Raw genomic sequence first — 18735 nt, 5'->3', positions numbered from 1 at the left:
TGAGCAAGCAAATAGTTGTTTAAAAAAAAGTAAGCTAAATCCAAGCATTTTGCTATCTCTTTATGACATTATTTCTATTTTACGAATAATTATTACCGAAAATAATCTTTTAATTATTTTTAAGATTGAAAAAAATAATAGTTACAGAGACCTAGAACTATATTTGATGTTTGAGTATTTTTGTTGCATCATTACATATATTGTAATTGTTTCGAGAAGATAAAGGCTGACAATGCAACGAGAGAGACACTAAAGAGCTGCTTAAAAATCAAACTGAAAAGATTATCAATGAATTGAGCTGAATTGTGAAATGGCAATCTTATGGAGACATTCAGAAAACATTGAAATTAATAAGTAATGAAGAAACTGAAAGATGGAACTGTAAAAAGTTGAAGCTTTAAATTTTGATTTAAAAGAGTGGCAATGAGTTTCTTGCCACTTCTTCTCATTAACCCTTTACAGAGTAGCGGTAATTTTAATAATAAAAAATATTTTTTTGACATTCATGTCATTTCTGTGACCTACATGAATAAAGTGATTTTGATTTGATTTGAACAAGTTTAGTATCAGTGCCTTTTTTTAAATATAAGAAATATAATTTATATTGTTAGGTCGATCCAAGTGTGTTTTTACTTCAAGTTCTGGGGGAAAGAGGCTCTATCTAGATGTATAAATTATCTAAGATAATAATAACATTATTTTTGTTAATACAAATTTTCTATAATACAGCTGATAGAAAACACAATTAATTTAAAATTGTTTTATTTAATTTTATTTTGGTTCATCTTGAATCACAGCCTGTGTAGAATTATAATGCTCACCCAGACTATACATATGTCTGTGATAAGCTATTATTAAAGGAGGCCCATCAAATTCAAGTCCTTGTTCGATGGCATCCGGCCCTGTTGCTTGTATTATAGTGATAGGACACTTCAGGCAGTTAGATAATGCTCTCACTTCCAACTGTCCACCCCAAACTTTAGTATTTGTGATTTTATCACAATAATCATCAAACTCAATATCTGTTAACATATCAAAAGTGTCAGGGTGACTTAGGAAAGGCATGAACTCGTCTTTATTTATCCTCATATATTGTGCTGCCTTTTGCCTTAGCTCTTCAACATCTAATGCAATATCCCGGACTGTTTTCAACTGATGAGAGATAGCTTTGTACAAACAGTCACCATCCGAGGCAATTTTATATATAGATAGATTCCTCTCTTTTAATTTCGAATTTATACACTGTAGTTCTGTATTTCTAGGTCCATGTTCATTTTCTTTCTCTTGTAACTTAATTCTTTCTTCTCTATCCCTATCCTCCAGTAACTTTTTATCTCTGCGTTTTTGAGCTTTTGATACCTTATTTACTGTATTGTTTACTATGACATCAGGTTCTACGATGTCAGTTTCTTTTAAGTTAATCTCTTGAATATTTTCAATTTCATTTTTATGGCGAGTTTCTAAATCAGCTTCTAACCTGGCTATTTCAGCACTAACTTCTTTTTTTTTAGATTTGTCATTTTTTGCGGACTTTTTTAGTCCTTGAATTTTGGCTTGTAACTCTTTTCTTTCCTTTTTGTGCTTATTCTCCAGAGATAATCCTTCATCATTGTTAAGTTCCATTATGTCTTTATGTATATTCTTTATTGTACTAAGTAGACTATTGCTATGTCATCATTTAAAAATTATCACGTCCTTTTGGGTTCTTATGTAGACCGTTCATTAATTATCTTGAATCGCCTATCGATAGGTTATAAAGATCTAGTGAAATTAAATAAATAAATATGACAATGAGACGTAAAACATAATTTTTGGTGTAATAATGCAGTTAGAATCAGCTCCAATATTAAATACAAATAAAATTAAGGGTATTCATTAATTAGAAGTAATTCCTTTTGTCAATAAGAATTTAAACAATACTACGTTCACCTGTGGTCAATTCTCATTTCACAGTCCAGTCCAAAGAGAATTTAAACATTAGGTTCCAGTCCATAGATTATTATTTTGTGATTTGTCAATGGCAAGGATGAAAAAAGCGCGGGAACTCTTGATTGCTTAGGGCGGTCTTTTTAACTATAAAATTAAATATTTCTATTATATTGTATATAATCCTCATATTTTTGAAAAGTATATAAGTATTTGTATATGTTTATCATTTAATTTGTTTAGTATAAGTAAAAGTCTATATATTTAGTGATTTAGGTTTGTGCTAAGAGATGTCGAAAAGGCGGAAAAAACCAAGCCGGAACGAGATAAAGGTGAGTCTATTTTAGATTCCACCTCTGAAAGTAGCGGATACTCAGATTCACGTACAGTTTTGGAAGACCACGAGGACTTTTATTTGCCATATAGGGTGGCCGACTATTGTCGCCGATATCCGGAAGACGCTGGTGCCGGTCATGAATTTATAGTCTTCATAGAGAGTGTCACTGAACAGCCACTTGGTAGTCGTGACATGCTAACTCTTAGTAGCTACTTATCGCGCTTCATTAAAGGCATTAAATATCTTAAGAAACTCAACAAATATAAGATAGGAGTAGTGTTTGAACGACCCAATTTGGCTAATACATTCCTAGACAACACGACATTTTTAAGGGACCAAAATATTGAGGCGTCCATCCCAGCTGGTGCCACTGAATTGTCTGGAGTGATTTCCTCCGTACCCATTGATATGTCCAACAAAAAAATTTTCAAATCTTTGTCACGTACAAAAAAAAAATTCTGTTCGGCGTATAATGAAAAAAAATAAATCCGATAGTGGTTTTATATTACAACCTACACAGGCAGTCATTATTACTTTTGCGTCATCTGATTCACTCCCAGATTACGTTCACTTAAAGATGTGGCGTCTACCAGTGCGACCTTATGTGCCGCCAGTTAAGCAGTGTTTCCGATGCCTTAGGTTTGACCACTTGGCTAAATTCTGTAAGAATGCTCAGCGTTGCTCAATCTGCACTGAAAATCATTCATATAAAGAATGTTCTATACCTATTGACAAAGCAGTATGTGTGCACTGTAAAGGTAACCATCTTGCAGTATCAGGTCAATGCCCTATAAAACAAAAAAAGATATTGGATAGTAAAAATAAAAGTAAAACACCATTATCAGATTTATTTAAACATCCAACAAGCTTTCCATCACTCAATAAGACAGAGAACACACAAGACATCATTAATTTAATTTTATCCAATCCAGCAGCAATGAACCTAATCACAGAATCAATAATAAAAGTCATTACACTAAATAAAACACAGAATCAAAGCATTAGCTCACACGCAATTAGTTCAGCTATTAAAGATACCATACAAATTAAAAATAAAACGTCACATTCAACTGTCACAAACTTAACATAGTACAGTGGAATGCTCAAAGTCTGTTGAGTAACAGACTTGAGCTTCAAAACCTACTTTATGAGCAGGACATACACATAGCACTTATATCAGAAACTTGGCTTAAACCAAATATACAGTTTTCTATCAGAGGTTATACAATACTAAGAAATGATTGTGGTAATGATCACAATGGTGTAGCAATTTTTGTTAGAAATGGCATTTATTTTCAAAAGTAAGAAACATTTTCTGATAACTCCTTGCAAAATGTAGCAATCAAAATTAAATACAAACAAAAAGACATCTCAATTGTTAGCTTTTATAGTCCAGGCAACAGTGTACCTAACTTTGACAAATCTAAATTTAATAGACTGTTGCATAGTATTCCAAAACCACTAATAATTTAGGTTAGGGTTGTAATAGAACCAATTCTAGAGGTAGAGACATCATGGATGTAATGGACGATAATGACTTAATGCTCTTAAATAATGATCAACCAACTATAGTGGGTACTAATTCTTGGAGACCAAATGGACTAGATCTAACAATAGTATCATCTTCATTATTCCTGTGCTGTGAATGGCAAGTTCATCAGGACTCTTTGGGCAGCTATCACTTGCCTACAATCACAAAATTTCCCATGGTAGTGTCGGAAACTGAATCTTCTTCAATTCCATCCAACATTCCTCAACACAGTAATCTGAAAATAGTAAATTGGGACCAATATGAGAACTTAGTAAATGACTTGTTAAAACAATTTGATATAAATAATTGTAATCTACAGAAGTCTTACAATAACTTCTGTTCCATAATTCTTAGAGCGGTAGAAAATTCAGTACCTTAAACCAACTACCACTGTAACAATATTACTCATCTACCTAAAAGAAAGCGACAACTTCCCTGGTGGAATGGGCAATGTACTAAAGTGGTAGAAGATTGCAAACAGGCTTATCTGTTATTCAAATCAAATTGCAATATCCAAAACTACATTCATTTTAAGCAAGCTCAAGCAAAGAAAAAATGTATATTAAGGCTTGAACGTCGTAAATCCTGGACAGATTTTTGCTCGACCATAAATAGGTTAACGCCAATGAAACAGATTTGGACAAAAATGAGGAAATTTAAGAACTTATATTCTAATAATAATTGTTTCTCTAGCAATAATTGGATATCCAACTTTTTACACAAATATACTCCAGATACAGTACCAAATTTGACAATTATTCACAATAATCATCGTTTAAATAGCACCAACTCTTTTATGATTGCCCCTTTTACTATTGAAGAATTAAAAGCTGGTCTATCATCAAGAAAGGACTTTGCATGCGGTTTGGATTGGCTCTCCTATAAAATGTTTAAACTCCTAAACTCTTCTAACTTAAATAAGTTTCTAAAAATATTAAATCTCCTATGGAAGAACTCCACTATTCCAGCAGAATGGAAAACAGACTGTCTAATTCCAATTTTAAAGCATGGGAAAGATTCTAGTTCAGCTGATTCATATCGTCCTATCACACTAAGCTCGTGTGTTGGTAAAATTTTTGAACAATTAATAAAACAGAGATTAATATTTTATATTGAAAGTCCTCTTACCTAATAATCAATTTGGATTTCGCTGTGGTTGTTCTGCATGTGAGAGTATACGGCATTTATGTCTTGACATCCATAGTGCCCAGATTGACAATAAGATATTGGCTGGTGTTTTTTGGATGTTGTAGGAGCATTTAATAATGTTGATTTAGAACAATTATCATCCATTCTTCTATCCTTAAATGTCCATGAAAAAATAGTTAGTTGGATATTCAATTTCTTGCATGGTCGTAAACTTTATGTTAGAGTCAATAACCAATTAATAGGTCCTCGATATTCATATAGAGGCGTATCGCAGGGCGGAATTTTGAGTCCATTGCTCTTTATAATCTACATAAATCAAATAAATATTGTTTTGGGTAATAGAGTTTCTAACCTCCAATTTGCTGATGATCTAGTAGTGTATAGTTAAGGACTTAATTTATCAAATGTTGTGTTAGATCTTAATGTAGCACTCAAAAAATTGGAGCTTTATTTTCAATATCTTAGTCAGTATTGACAAAAGCAAAGTAGTAATATTTTCAAAGCATTCTATAAGAATAAGATGAATTTTAGGAGTGGTAGTGCCATGTTGGGTCCTCACGGACACAACCGAATTGGGCCGGCACGCCCGGAGAAATACAACTCCCCCACTCGAAACCGGCGTGAAATAGCGGCTATGCCGCTGTGTTTCGTCCGGTGAGTGGGGTATCCGAAGGCCTACACCCCCCCCTCCCAAATACAAATGGCAGCACAGACTAAAACGGGACTACTCCAGGACGGTACCAGGCTAGCCCTGGAGAATCCGTCCCTGGGCGTCCACAATTAGGGCCTGTAACTAACAGTGGTTGCCCAGGCTGCCCCGCATATTCTGGAGGGGGCAAATCTGCACTGACTCGGGGCAAACAGAGCAGGAGGCTCAAACCACCCTCCTCCACACTCGCTGTGGACTTTTGCAACATCAGGGGGCTTCGCTCAAATTTAAATACCGTCCACTTTCACCTGGAGACGGCGAAGCCGGCCCTGCTCTTTTTAACCGAGACACAGATATCCTCCCTGGCTGATTCATCTTACCTTTCCTACCCGGGGTATAATTTGGAACACTCCTTTATACCACGGGCTGGCGTGTGCGTTTACGTCAGGGAGGATGTCTGTTCTCGACGCCTGAGTTTTCTTGAAGGACAGGACCTATCCATCATCTGGCTGCGTGTAGACTGCGATGACCATCCGCGAATCTACGCATGCCTGTATAGGTCCCATAGCGGTAACGCAGAGACTGACCGGCTCCTCGAACACATCCAAATGGCTACAGATTCCGTGTTGGAGCAGATCCCCACTGCAGAGATCGTGTTTCTTGGCGATTTTAACGCCCACCACGCCGAATGGCTAGGCTCACGTACCACCGATCATGCAGGGAGATCTGTTCACGACTTCACCTTAGCATATGGTCTGACGCAACTGGTTATTGCGCCAACGCGAACCCCAGATGTGCAAGATCATACACCTTACTGTTGGACCTTCTGTTGACCTCACATCCGGACGGCTACCTAGTTTCCGTTGACCCTCCTCTGGGATCGTCGGACCACTGCCTGATCCGGAGCACCGTGCCGATCACGCGCCCAACACGGCCCCGCTTCTTAGGCTGTCGCCGCGTGTGGCACTATAGGTCAGCAGAGTGGGACGAGATGCGGTGCTTTTTTGCATCCTACCCGTCTAGGCAGATCTGTTTTTCGCTGGAAGATCCAGATGCCGCTGCTGATGCTGTTGCTGATGTGGCACTGCAAGGTATGGAACTCTTCATTCCATCCTCCTCTGTGCCTATCGGTGGCAGGTCCCAACCATGGTTTGACCGCTCCTGCAAAATGGCCTCTCGCCGAAAGCAGGAGTGCTATCAGGCTTGGGTCAATGCGGTGGTATCTAAGGATGTGAATTCCAGCGAACTTAAAAAACACTTAATCATGCCTCCAGGTCCTTCAAAAGAGTTATTGCTGACGCGAAGTCGAAGCACATTGGCAGAATTGGCGAGAGACTTGCACGCCTTCCCTCGGGAACTCGTGCGTTCTGGTCGCTCGCCAAGGCTGTCCAAGGAAACTTCTGCCAGCCAGCCATTCCGCCACTGCACAGGGATGATGACTCGCTGGCCCATGACGCGAAAGAGAAAGCTGATCTCCTGGGCTCCCTCTTCGCGTCCAACTCGACTCTGGATGACCAAGGTGCACCACCACCGCATATTCCGCGGTGCGATTCATATATGCCGGAGGTAAAAATCCGGCATGGTGCCGTGCTTAAGGCGCTTCTCACCTTGGACATTCACAAATCGAGCGGGCCCGATGGCATTCCGCCGATAGTGCTGCGGACATGTGCTCCGGAACTGGCGCCGGTCCTTACCCGTCTTTTCCGGCTCTCCTACTCATCAGGCGTAGTCCCGAAATTATGGAAGGCGGCTTTAGTGCACCCGATCCCTAAGAAAGGTTTACGCTCAGATCCGTCCAACTACCGCCCCATTGCCATTACCTACATTTTCTCCAAAGTAATGGAGTCGATCATCAACCGCCAGCTCTTGGGATACCTAGAGGGGCACCAGCTGATCAGCGACTGCCAGTACGGTTTCCGTCAGGGTCGCTCAGCTGGTGATCTTCTTGCGTACCTCACCCATAAATGGGCGCAAGCGGTTGAGTCGAAGGGAGAGGCGTTGGCAGTGAGTTTGGACATAGCAAAGGCCTTTGATCGGGTGTGGCAAAAAGCGCTTATAGCGAAACTGCCGTGCTATGGGCTTCCCGAGAAGTTGTGCAAATGGGTCACTAGCTTTTTGGCTGATCGGAGCACCAAGGTTGTTATCAACGGTGTATGCTCCGACTTAAAACCCATAAACTCTGGTGTCCCGCAAGGCTGTGTGCTATCCCCTACGCTGTTTCTTCTGCATATCAATGATATGCTGCAAATCAGCAATATTCATTGCTATGCATACGACAGCATGGGGTATGCTTCCTACACCGGCCGTGCCAACATGACCCGGGATAGCGTCGACGAGAACCGGATCAAACTTGTGTCTGAAATCGAGACTATGCTTTGCAAAGTCTCGGAATGGGGCCGACAAAATTTAGTCTCCCTTCGTCGTATCCCCTCGATTCGAGATCACTCCTCTAACTGCCACAGCCTGTATTGGCAAACTTGGCGTCGATATATCGAGCGACGTTCAGTTCCGTGGTCACTTGGAAGAGAAGGCCACACTGGCCTCTAAAAAGCTTGGTGTACTCAGTAAGGCGAGACAGTACTTCACTAAAAGCCACCGCCTGCAACTTTATAAGGCGCAAATTCGGCCTCACATGGAGCACTGTTCTCACCTCTGGGCGGGTGCTCCCCAGTACCAGCTTCTTCCATTTGACCGCATACAACGAAGAGCGGCTCGAATCATCGACGATCAAGTCATCTCCGATCGGCTTGATTCTCTAGCATTGCGTAGAGATGTGGGTTCTCTCTGCATCTTCTACCGCATTTATCACGGGGAGTGCTCAGAGGAGCTGTTCGGGTTGATTCCAGCGGCCGAATTCCACCATCGGACATTACGTGCAAAGTACCATCTGCATCACGTAGACGTCTGGCATTCCACAACCGCGCATTTTCTTCGAAATTTCTTGCCTCGCACAGCCACTTTGTGGAATCAACTACCGGCAGCGGTCTTCCCGAACAGATACGACTTAGGGACCTTCAAGAAAAAAGCATACTCCCACCTTAAAGGCCGGCAACGCATTTCTTGACACACCTGTTGTTGCGGATGTCCATGGGCGGTTGCCTCACCTCTCCCCATCCCGTGAGCCTCTTGCCCATTTGCCCCCTCTCATATATAAAAAAAAAGAGATGCAAAATATATTATGGTACTCAGGAAATTTCAATAGATAATTCAATAAAGTTTTTAGGAGTTACGTTTTTAAGTAATTTTAGATGGCACAAATATGTTGAAATATTAGAAAATCGAGCATTAAAGGCCTGCAATATTCTGAAATCATTAGCTAGTACATATTGGGGTGCAGACCCACGCATCTTGCTAACACTATATAAGTCATTAGTCCGTAGCCATTTTGAGTATGCCTTCTTTTGTTATGGTGGAGTAATTACATTAGTGAATAAATTAGAAAAAATACAAAATAAATGCTTAAGGATCATAACAGGCGCTTTTAGGTCTACTCCTATTATATCACTACAAGTAGAATGTAATATTCCCCCACTAGCTCTTAGATTCAAATATCTACAAACAAAATTCTTTCTCAAATTAACTTCTATTAATAATCATCCATTAAAGATACAGGACTATATTAACCAAACTGACAATAGTTCCTACTATCAAGTAGAAGGCATCTCTGATTTGATACATTTTTCTTGTGATCATAATCTATTTTCTAGTATTCTTTGGCCATGTTATTTAAATTCTTATAATTCAAAATATACACCTATTAAAATAATTATTAATGAATCATTAAAATATAAGGAAGATGTATATAGTATGCTGTCAGAGTGGCAAAATTATAACCAACTTTATACTGATGGATCTAATAGTAATACTGCTGTCTCTATGGCAGTTTATGACATCCAACTGCGGAGTGGGTTCGGTCATAGGTTAAATACCTTGGCTAGTATATACACAGCAGAATGTGCTGCCAAATATGCTGCTCTAGAATATATTGGAGAACAGTCATATAATAATTGGATTGTTATAACGGATAGCATGAGTGTTTTAAAAGCTTTACAATATCCTAAATGTAATGTTGCAACTAATTTCATCATTTACAATATTAGAGACAAATATCAATGCTTATCCCTAACAAAAGATATAGTTTTATTCTGGACTCCTTCACACATAGGCGTGGAAGGAAATGAACAAGCTGATTATCTTGCTAAATCCATTGTGAATAGTAATCAGATACATACTGCTTTGAACATTCCCATACCATACACAGATGCACTGTCTCATTTTAAAGGTAAATTCTTGCAAGACTTTCAGAATTATTGGCAACAAGTTGTTCAAACAAAGGGCAAATGGTTAGCCGACATTAAAAACGAAATCTCTCCTCCCTGGTTTGTTAAAAAGAAAAAATACTTACACAGAAAATTTTACACCACAATTTGTCGGTTACGTCTGGGACATTCTCGTAGTGGTGCTCATTTATTTAGGATCGGTGTTTTAGATTCTCCAACTTGTCAATTCTGTAATTTATCCATCCAAACTCTTGATCACAATTTCTTTCACTGTCCCCAATATAATCTTCAAAGATTTACATTGATGGACTGCCTCTTGGATATTTATAAGAATGCTGAAAACATCCCGCGCTCACTTCAGCAGTTATTGAAAACTTATGACTGCTTCGTGCCGCTTTACAAATTTATAGTTTCAACGGTAGGCGAAATTTGAAAATACGGCTTGGCTTTTGACACAATCCCTTACACAGACTTAAAACATATTCGTCCATAAATTATTATTGGACTTGTGTTTATAATGTATAAATGTAAATAGTATATTTAAATTAGTTTCATATTATCTTATAATTATTATATTCGACTAATATTCATCATTATTACTTATAATTCATGTATAATATATTTCTTATAACGTATATGAGATTTATATTTTAGTATTATATCATAAAAGTTTATTATTAATAAACCCCGGGCTAAGCTTGATCTTCATTGGAACAAGAATACTATCAATAAAAGACTTGGCTTCGGCCTTTCATGCGAACCTATATGTATATGAAGAAAATGAAACATGAAGAACACGAAATACTACTTTTATGTGAAATTGTACTATTTATGTTTGAAGATGAAGATGATATAAAGACTTAGCTTGACTTTGAACAAGCTGTGTAAAGTGAAGACTGAAGAATAGAAAAATAAAAATGAAGACTTGGCTGTATGGGCTTTTGACCCCTTTGCCTGTCCAGATGGACGAACAGAACCAAAAAAAAATGTCAATGTCAAACTATTAGGGAATAATGTTTGAAATTGCCGATTTGTAGGTACCTATTGAAAAAATAATTTTCTATTTTATTAAATTAACATATAAATATGTTAAATAAATTTAATGAAAATATTAGTTAAACATTGCTGCCATGTAATAGGAAGGTCATTTATGCATTACGGATTAGTTGCTTTTACCAGATTTAACAACTCAACTTTTAATAAAGTCGGACTTGCATCCACACCGTTTTCTTACCAGTAACGAGACAATTTCTCTCTTTTTATTTGCTTGAGTTGGTGGTTTATCAACTTGTACTTCTGTATGATACGGTGCATTGTCCATTGAAATTTTCGATGGGGTTTCTAAGCTTACTAGCTTCTCGAATCACTCTTATAAAACCTCAAAGTTCATTTCCTCATGGTAATCACTTTTGTAGTTTTAGAGGCGAACGCGAGGAGGCATTCTGGAATAAAACCTTGAGAAGCTGATCCCGCGTGACATATAATAAGTCAGGCTCCTTTTCCCGATGGACATTTTCAGGTGGAGGCCGCTGTATCATCGGTCCATGTCCGCGAAACCTCATGATTCGCATTCAACCATGTTTCGTCAATAAGCACAACATTATCCCAATCTATAATTTTATTTACTTGACGTAAGAATATTACTCTCTTCAAAATAATATCGTATCGTTCTAGCAGGATTTTCCGCTTGTCCCATTTTATATATAAATCTAAAGCCAATCGATTTCAAAACTTTTGATAGAGACGATTTACCGCCAAAAAATAAGCCTGCGTTTTTTAATGAACTCCTTAGCTTTTCCCTTGTAGGATATTCATTTCTCGGGTGATATCCATAAATGTGGTTGCGAATTGCAGCAGCATCAAAATTATCAACGCCAACAATTTTCTTGTCCCTCTTTCTTTTTTTCGGTGTTCGTTAAGTATTATCTTCTCAGCCTGATGGTCCATATTTCTCTTTCAGAATTTTAGTAACTGTGCTCTTCCCTATACCCAATGCTTCGGCAACGCGTTCTCTCGGTTGCGTCAATGGTACAAGAGGCACATCGATAACTGATTCACATTCGCGAGATTGACTGCTTAGCATTTTCCCCCGTTTCGACATGGTAAGACTACATTAGTCTTACCCAGTCTTGTCTTGTTCTTGTTTACTAACCGTTAAGCAATCGGAGTCCAATTTATAGCCAGGTGAACGTAGTCAGTAAGATCTGTCCATTAAAAAAGCCGGGTCAGAATAAAAATAACAGAGAGCACACCAAAAACGCACAGTCACTTCGCACAACAACAAAAGACTGCCAGCAACCTAAATTGTACCTTGTAACATCAATTATTTTTCTATTTAATTATTTTCTATATTTTAATACTTAGTTAAAAGAATTATAAATATATATAATTATGTATTACTATAAATCACGAAAAAAATTGTAAACGGTTGGAGCAAAATATGGCGAATACAGTGAGTGACGAATGGTTTCTAATTGCAGTTCCTGTAGAGTTAAAAGTACTGTGTGAGCTCTCGCGCTATCATGGAGTAATACTAGTGAAGATTGATTCATGAGTAGGAGTTCGTCACAGTAGACATCTGCCGTTATTGCTTGACCAAATCGAAGAAAGCTATAGTGAATAACACCATGCTGAGACCACCAATCGGTTACCAGTACCTTTTTATTGATAAGCTTTGTTTTAGGACACTGTTGCAGCGTTTGACCTGGGGTCATCCAATGCATTTTTCGCCTACGGTTATCGTAAAGAATCCACTTTTCATCGCAGTTCACAATTCGATCCAATATTTCTTCATTTTTGTATCAATTCAATAAGGCAACACAAGTTTCCACAAGCGTTTCTTTCTGCAGATCAGTCAAATCATGAGGTACCCATTTTTAATTTTTTTTTTTTTTTGACGAAAATGAGTCAATATTCTTGGTAAGGTAACATTAAACCATGCCGCTATTTCTTGGGTAGTTTGGCTTGGATCGGCTCCACCATCTGTTTCAATTCATTGTTATTCACCTGCGTGGGCGGTCTTCGACGTGGTTTGTTCTTTAAATCAAAGTTTCCATCACGAAAGCGTTGCGTTCATTAGCAGTCCCCTCTCTAATCGCAACATAGATAATGCGAGCTGTATCTGCCATGTTAGTTCCGCGTTGGAACTCGTATTCAAAAAGTATCCTTCTTGTCCAAGCTGAATAAAAAAGCAAACTGAAATTCAATAATCGAATCTTGCACATTTTTTATTTTTAAAAAGAAGAACTACATAGAATGAAATATTTGAGTCAAAAATCTCAAACCATGAAGGTTCTACGGCAATTCGAAGTACCAATTACAATATAACGACAATTTCATACCTTAACCCATATTATAATGTACTCTGTGAATGTGATGTTAAATGTTTATTCTAGAATATTAACTAGATTATATTCTTCGTACTACGGCTTCTATGGAAGGTATACCCAGTGAGACTATGTCGCGTTTAAGTAGACCACCAAGCTTAGGCGACCCGTATACAGTCAATTAAGATCGGGAGCGCTATGCTTTGATCGCGAGCTCGGATCACAGGATCTGGTCACAACATTACACAGTCAATCTTAATATTTTCTTATGTTTTTCAGTCTGCGTACTGTAGCAGCCGCGTTAACAACTGTCGTCATGTATTTACGTAAAGTTAAAGCAGTTATGTCCCTAGTTTTGGCATTAACATTGAAGAAAAGGATTCGAAAAAGGCCCTGGATTAAATGGTGGTAGCACAAAAGAGGTGTTACACTAAAATGAAATTCAACTAACTACTGAAGCAGATAATTATAAAAACTACTTCAGGATGGGGGAAAAAATGTTACGATGTATGATAACTCCATATATAACCAAACAAGATACATGTATGAGGACAAGTATAACACCTGAAGAAAAACTTGCAGTAGGTAACATTACTTATCTTGCTACTGGAAGAAATATAAAGATCTAAAATTTTCTGCTATAATGTATCTTACTGCTCATCAATCAATCAAGGTAACATGCCAAACTATTATTTATATGCTTAAGGACTGTATGAAAGTGCGTAAGTGATTTTTTATTCCTGTTTTAGTAGGTTTATTACGTAAAGTAGAACAAGTACCTACAAATTCAACACAAAGTCATGCAAATTACAATGAAGTCACCAAATAAATCAATTCCCTTATTTAGAATTAGGATAAAATTAATACAATGTAATACAAATTATTTAGCAAATTACAATGAAATCACCTAATAAATGATGTCCCTTATTTAGAATGATGAAAAATTCAACAGAATTACTTAATACAAATTATTAAGCAAATTACAATTAAGTCAGCAAACAGTTCCTTATTTTAAAACAACAATATTTATATGAGACTAGCTGACCCGACAGACGCTGTTCCGCCAATGGAAAAAAAATTATGGATTCGGGAATAATGTAGCCTAAAGCCATCGGAAATGTTTAATCTAATTTAATGAGTTAAAAATCAAACAAAAACGTATATCTGAATGATCATACCCTTCAACTACCGTTTTTTAAAGTATTAAGGTGCCATAAATATATACATATGCCATCGCGGGCTATCCTGTTGACCTATATAAGATACACAATTCCACCATACATTAATTTGTTATAATATCTCAACAGGTTTAGACAGTGGTTTCGTTGAAAGATTCCAGATAGATTACTTTTTTCCGACACCACTAACGAACATCGTAATGTGTATAAAAATCTATAAAAAAAACTTAACAAATAATAAAAAGCATGAAACTCAGTGCAACAGTCTTTGAGTTTATTGCAAACAGACAGACAGACAGACGCGGCAGAGGACTTTGTTTTATAATATGTAGTGACTACATGACACCATTGATAACACTATAAAACGTCCCGTAATTTTTTTCACAAACAATAACATGAACTGAGTCAACAGATAGTGGCAGTCCGTCGTTTATTAGTGAAACTAATAATGAAGCCGTCGTATTATCACAATTTATTTCCGATGCTCAATTGACCACACTTAAAAATGAGATAGTCCAAGCTATGAAGAAGAAACTACCGCAGATGATTGTAGCTCAAATGACGACAGTAATATCGCCTTTGGAAGGGCGGCTGAAAGAACTTCAAGGCTCTGTTACATTTCTGAGTGAAAAGTATGATGATTTCAGCATCAAAGTGGAAAAGTTAGTGCTTGACAGTCAACGTCATGATGAGCTTGTTAATAAAAATATTGCGGAAATCAGTAGACTAAATGAGACAGTAAGATTTTTAGAAGAGCAGTTGAGTGAATGTAATATTGAGATACACGGTGTTAATGAGTCCAAATCTGAGAATTTGGTAAGCATAATAAAGCAGAAACACTGTATCATTAAAGCTTGAAGATTACGATGTTGTGAAAGTTACCAGAGTTGCCAAAATTAATAAAGACAACAAGAAACCGCGAACAATCGCGGCTAAATTGACGCCTAGGCGCCGCGATGAATTTCTCTCTTGCGTGTCTCGGTATAAAAAAATCGAATCCCTCTAATAAACTCAACACGAACGTCGTGGGCATTGGTGGAGATAGATCGCTGTTGCTGAACATCTGTCACCTGCGAACAAGTCTCTCCAAGCTGCTACTCGGCTGAAGGCAAAGGAGAGTAAAAATAAGTTTGTGTGGATTCGCGATGGTCACACCTATGTAAGAAAGGACGAAAATTCCCGCTATATCCTCATAAAATCTTCCCAATCTTTAGATAAAATAGTTTAAGAATATTAGTTTATTTTTTATGTCAAGGTTCTTTTAGTTCATCTTACGACCAACTATGGGTCTGATAGTCTATTTGCAAAATATTAGAGGTATGAATACTAAATGTATAGATATTTTTAACACTATATTATGTACTGACTTTGATGTAATATGTTTATGTGACACGTGGCTAACTGATGCTGTATTTTCTTCAGAAATTTTTTATGCTAGATATCGAGTAATAAGGCGGGATAGGGATTCGAATTTCTTGAAAAAGCATTACAAAGATCATGGAGGTGGAGTGCTAATTGCTTTATCAAAACATATAAACTACGAACTTTTAAACGTCAACGATACTGATCTTGAAGATCTGTGGGTGCGTCTCCATTTAAATGGGTTTATTATTAATCTTTGCGTGGTTTACATACCTGCACATATTCCAATTGCTGTATTTAAACAAGTAGCAAGTTATTAATGTTATTTAAAAGAATTGCCCTGCAGATCTGCGTAGTGTAATCCCGATTTGTCAAAATTTGATCTTATTGACAGGCAGCGCGTTGCAGCTTGCAGTGAAGTTGAAGTTTTTAGTGGAATAGCTCTGCTGCACTTCAACTGCACGACCCAAATGACAAGCGTAGCAGTGCAATTACAATTTTTTCAATTAACAGAATTGCCCTCCTGAGAGCTCCTTAGCCCGTTGCTTACACTCTTTAGCAAGGAGGATGTAAATATTACGTCATCCGCTATTAAATTTATTGTTTGGCTTTACATGTCGATTGATGATTACAGTATATAAAATTCTTTGTGTATAATTTATAGGTAACCAGCAGGTTTTTTAGGTTGTTATTAAAAAATCACATTCTTATTATAAAGGGGAAACTTTGTATGTTTATTTATTGGCTTGTGTTTATATTTGTTACTTCTTTGCGTTTTATAGGGATTTGGATTTAATAAGTTAAGGTAATCTAATGAGAGAAAGTAATACTCAAATATAATATTTTTATTTACATAAAATAATTAGTTAAATTGATTATTTTAATGTTAAGTTCCTTGAATTAAATTAAATTTGTCAAATTTTAATAATATTAATAAAATTTAATAAAAATTTAAATAGACTTAGATATCTTTTCCAGGGTATCTTTTTGATATATGTAGGCCGACAACGCTCCTGTAATTCCTCTGGTGTTGCAAGACAATGTGGGCGGCGGTGATCACTTTACACCAGGTACGGGAAAGCTGAAGAAAATTAGCTTTTACAAATTTGCGATGTAAATAAGTATCAATTATCACTAGTTAACGATACTTCCGTGATAACGTGTAAATAGCTAATTGTTCACGTATTTTAAGCCGTTCACATAACACAAAATAAAATATTAATAATCATTGTTCACTAGGCCATTAAAAGAAAATTGTACAACCGACTCCAAAAATAACAATAATCGTTACAAGAATTAGATTATACGTAATTATTTTTATACTTTTAGTGCATATTATATCTCTTGTTTTGGAATAGTGTTTTTGAAGTCGGTTGTTTTTTTGGTAATTTTTTTTATTTTACATTTTTAGTGAATCTGAACTACACTAACTAATAAATTGTTTCAATTTGTGTAGATCTACTAAATTTTGCAATGCATCAATGAACGTAAGCGTATTGCAATTTTATTACAAACAGTTTCAGCAGACATTCTGCAGAAATTCAGCCACAGATCGCACCTTTACTGTGAGTCGTTAATGAGTTCCATTGATCATCATCATATTCGACTACGACAATTACTTAACCATAACGACGTTACGGTAAGTGCCTCAAATATCCGGATAGCATAAAAAGATTCGGGTTAGTATCGTTAATTTGCTCCTAAGAATTGAAGACTTCCGTTACTTTGTTATAGATCCCATAAGCAGAACCAAACTACCTTTGAAGTATATCCTTTCCAATAAAAAAAGAAAAAAAGTAAATTTGTTGCACACATACTTACAGTAAATTTAAAAATTATGGTTTTTTCATGGTGGCCACTGTTAGATCTGTACCAAATTTCTATGGGACCACACGGGAAGCACTAGCTTTAAAATGTAAAAATAATTATCAAAATCGATTCACCGAGTCGAAAGTTCTGAGGTAACAAACATAAAAAACATACCGACGAATTAAGAACCTCCTCCTTTTTTGAAGTCGGTTAAAAAGAGCGACTCTATTGTTTTCATTTCTGACTGTGTCGTTTCATCTGTCCCATTCTGACAAGCGGGTCTTGTCTGGGGACTTGTCAATAATATCAAAGAGAATTTAAACACTACGTTTAAATAATATTGTACCATATTTAATGAAAAAATATTCGTTTTATTAAACTTCCGCTTTGTCCATATCAATCTTAAATAAATAAAAAAAACTTGAAAGGTCTTGATACCTTTCAAGTTTTTCGGAAAGGAACTTCGTTCCATCCGATTAATTAGTGAAGGAATTGTAATATACAATTAATATTATTTAAAAGGGCACCTATATTATATACAATAATTATTAATAATTAATTGTAATAAAACAATAATAATAATTATAAACAAGAAATTATAGCAATTAAATACTATAATAATATTATAATATATTGTTTATATTTAGTTAATATTAACTAAATATAAATATATACTATTATTTATAAGTTAAATAATTATAATAATATTGATGATGAAAGCTTTATTGAAGTTAAACTTCTTTAGAATCGTTGTGATTTCAAACCGGATGCAACAGAAAAAACGACAGGTAAGAGACACAAATACAAAAATGTGTAGGATGAAGCCGGCAAAGAATGAGACAGAAATATGCATACTATTAAAGTGAAAACTTCTTTACTATCATAGTGATTTTAAAGTCGATGAAACGAAAAAGTACTGTGTACGCACGCAATGTTTTTTTATTTTTTAATAAATTATATTATTATACCAAATATGAGATATAAGTATATTAATATATATAATATACCAATATATATAATTATTTATATCCCATAATTTAAAATGATAATATATTCAATAACGCCGCACGGCTTACAACTATAGCTAAAAGTGTCATTAAAACTTTTGGTCTTAATAATTTGTTCCCTCTAGCTCCCTTTCGCAACGTGCGATAAGGAACTTCGTTCCAAAATAACATTGCCGATGAT

The 18735-nt window shown here is 36.3% G+C and overlaps 1 protein-coding gene and 1 long non-coding RNA gene across 2 annotated transcripts; both read right to left on the bottom strand.

Annotated features, from left to right (window-relative positions):
* Positions 1–745: 745 nt before the first annotated feature.
* Positions 746–1901, bottom strand: LOC126968986 (deubiquitinase OTUD6B). The gene has a single exon (XM_050814250.1). It carries the CDS (start codon positions 1621–1623, stop codon positions 772–774), a length of 852 nt encoding a protein of 283 aa, XP_050670207.1. The 5' UTR covers positions 1624–1901; the 3' UTR covers positions 746–771.
* Positions 1902–3091: 1190 nt separating this feature from the next.
* Positions 3092–5323, bottom strand: LOC126969034 (uncharacterized). Its single transcript, XR_007730331.1, has 2 exons — positions 4923–5323; positions 3092–4029 (listed from the first exon to the last, which is right to left on the bottom strand). It is a non-coding gene; the product is annotated as an uncharacterized LOC126969034 (long non-coding RNA).
* Positions 5324–18735: the final 13412 nt, after the last annotated feature.

This window comes from Leptidea sinapis, chromosome 17, assembly GCF_905404315.1.
Source record: "Leptidea sinapis chromosome 17, ilLepSina1.1, whole genome shotgun sequence".
Lineage (NCBI taxonomy): Eukaryota > Metazoa > Arthropoda > Insecta > Lepidoptera > Pieridae > Leptidea > Leptidea sinapis.
Note: the sequence above shows the minus strand (reverse complement) of the source record. Positions and strands in the feature narration are given on the sequence as shown.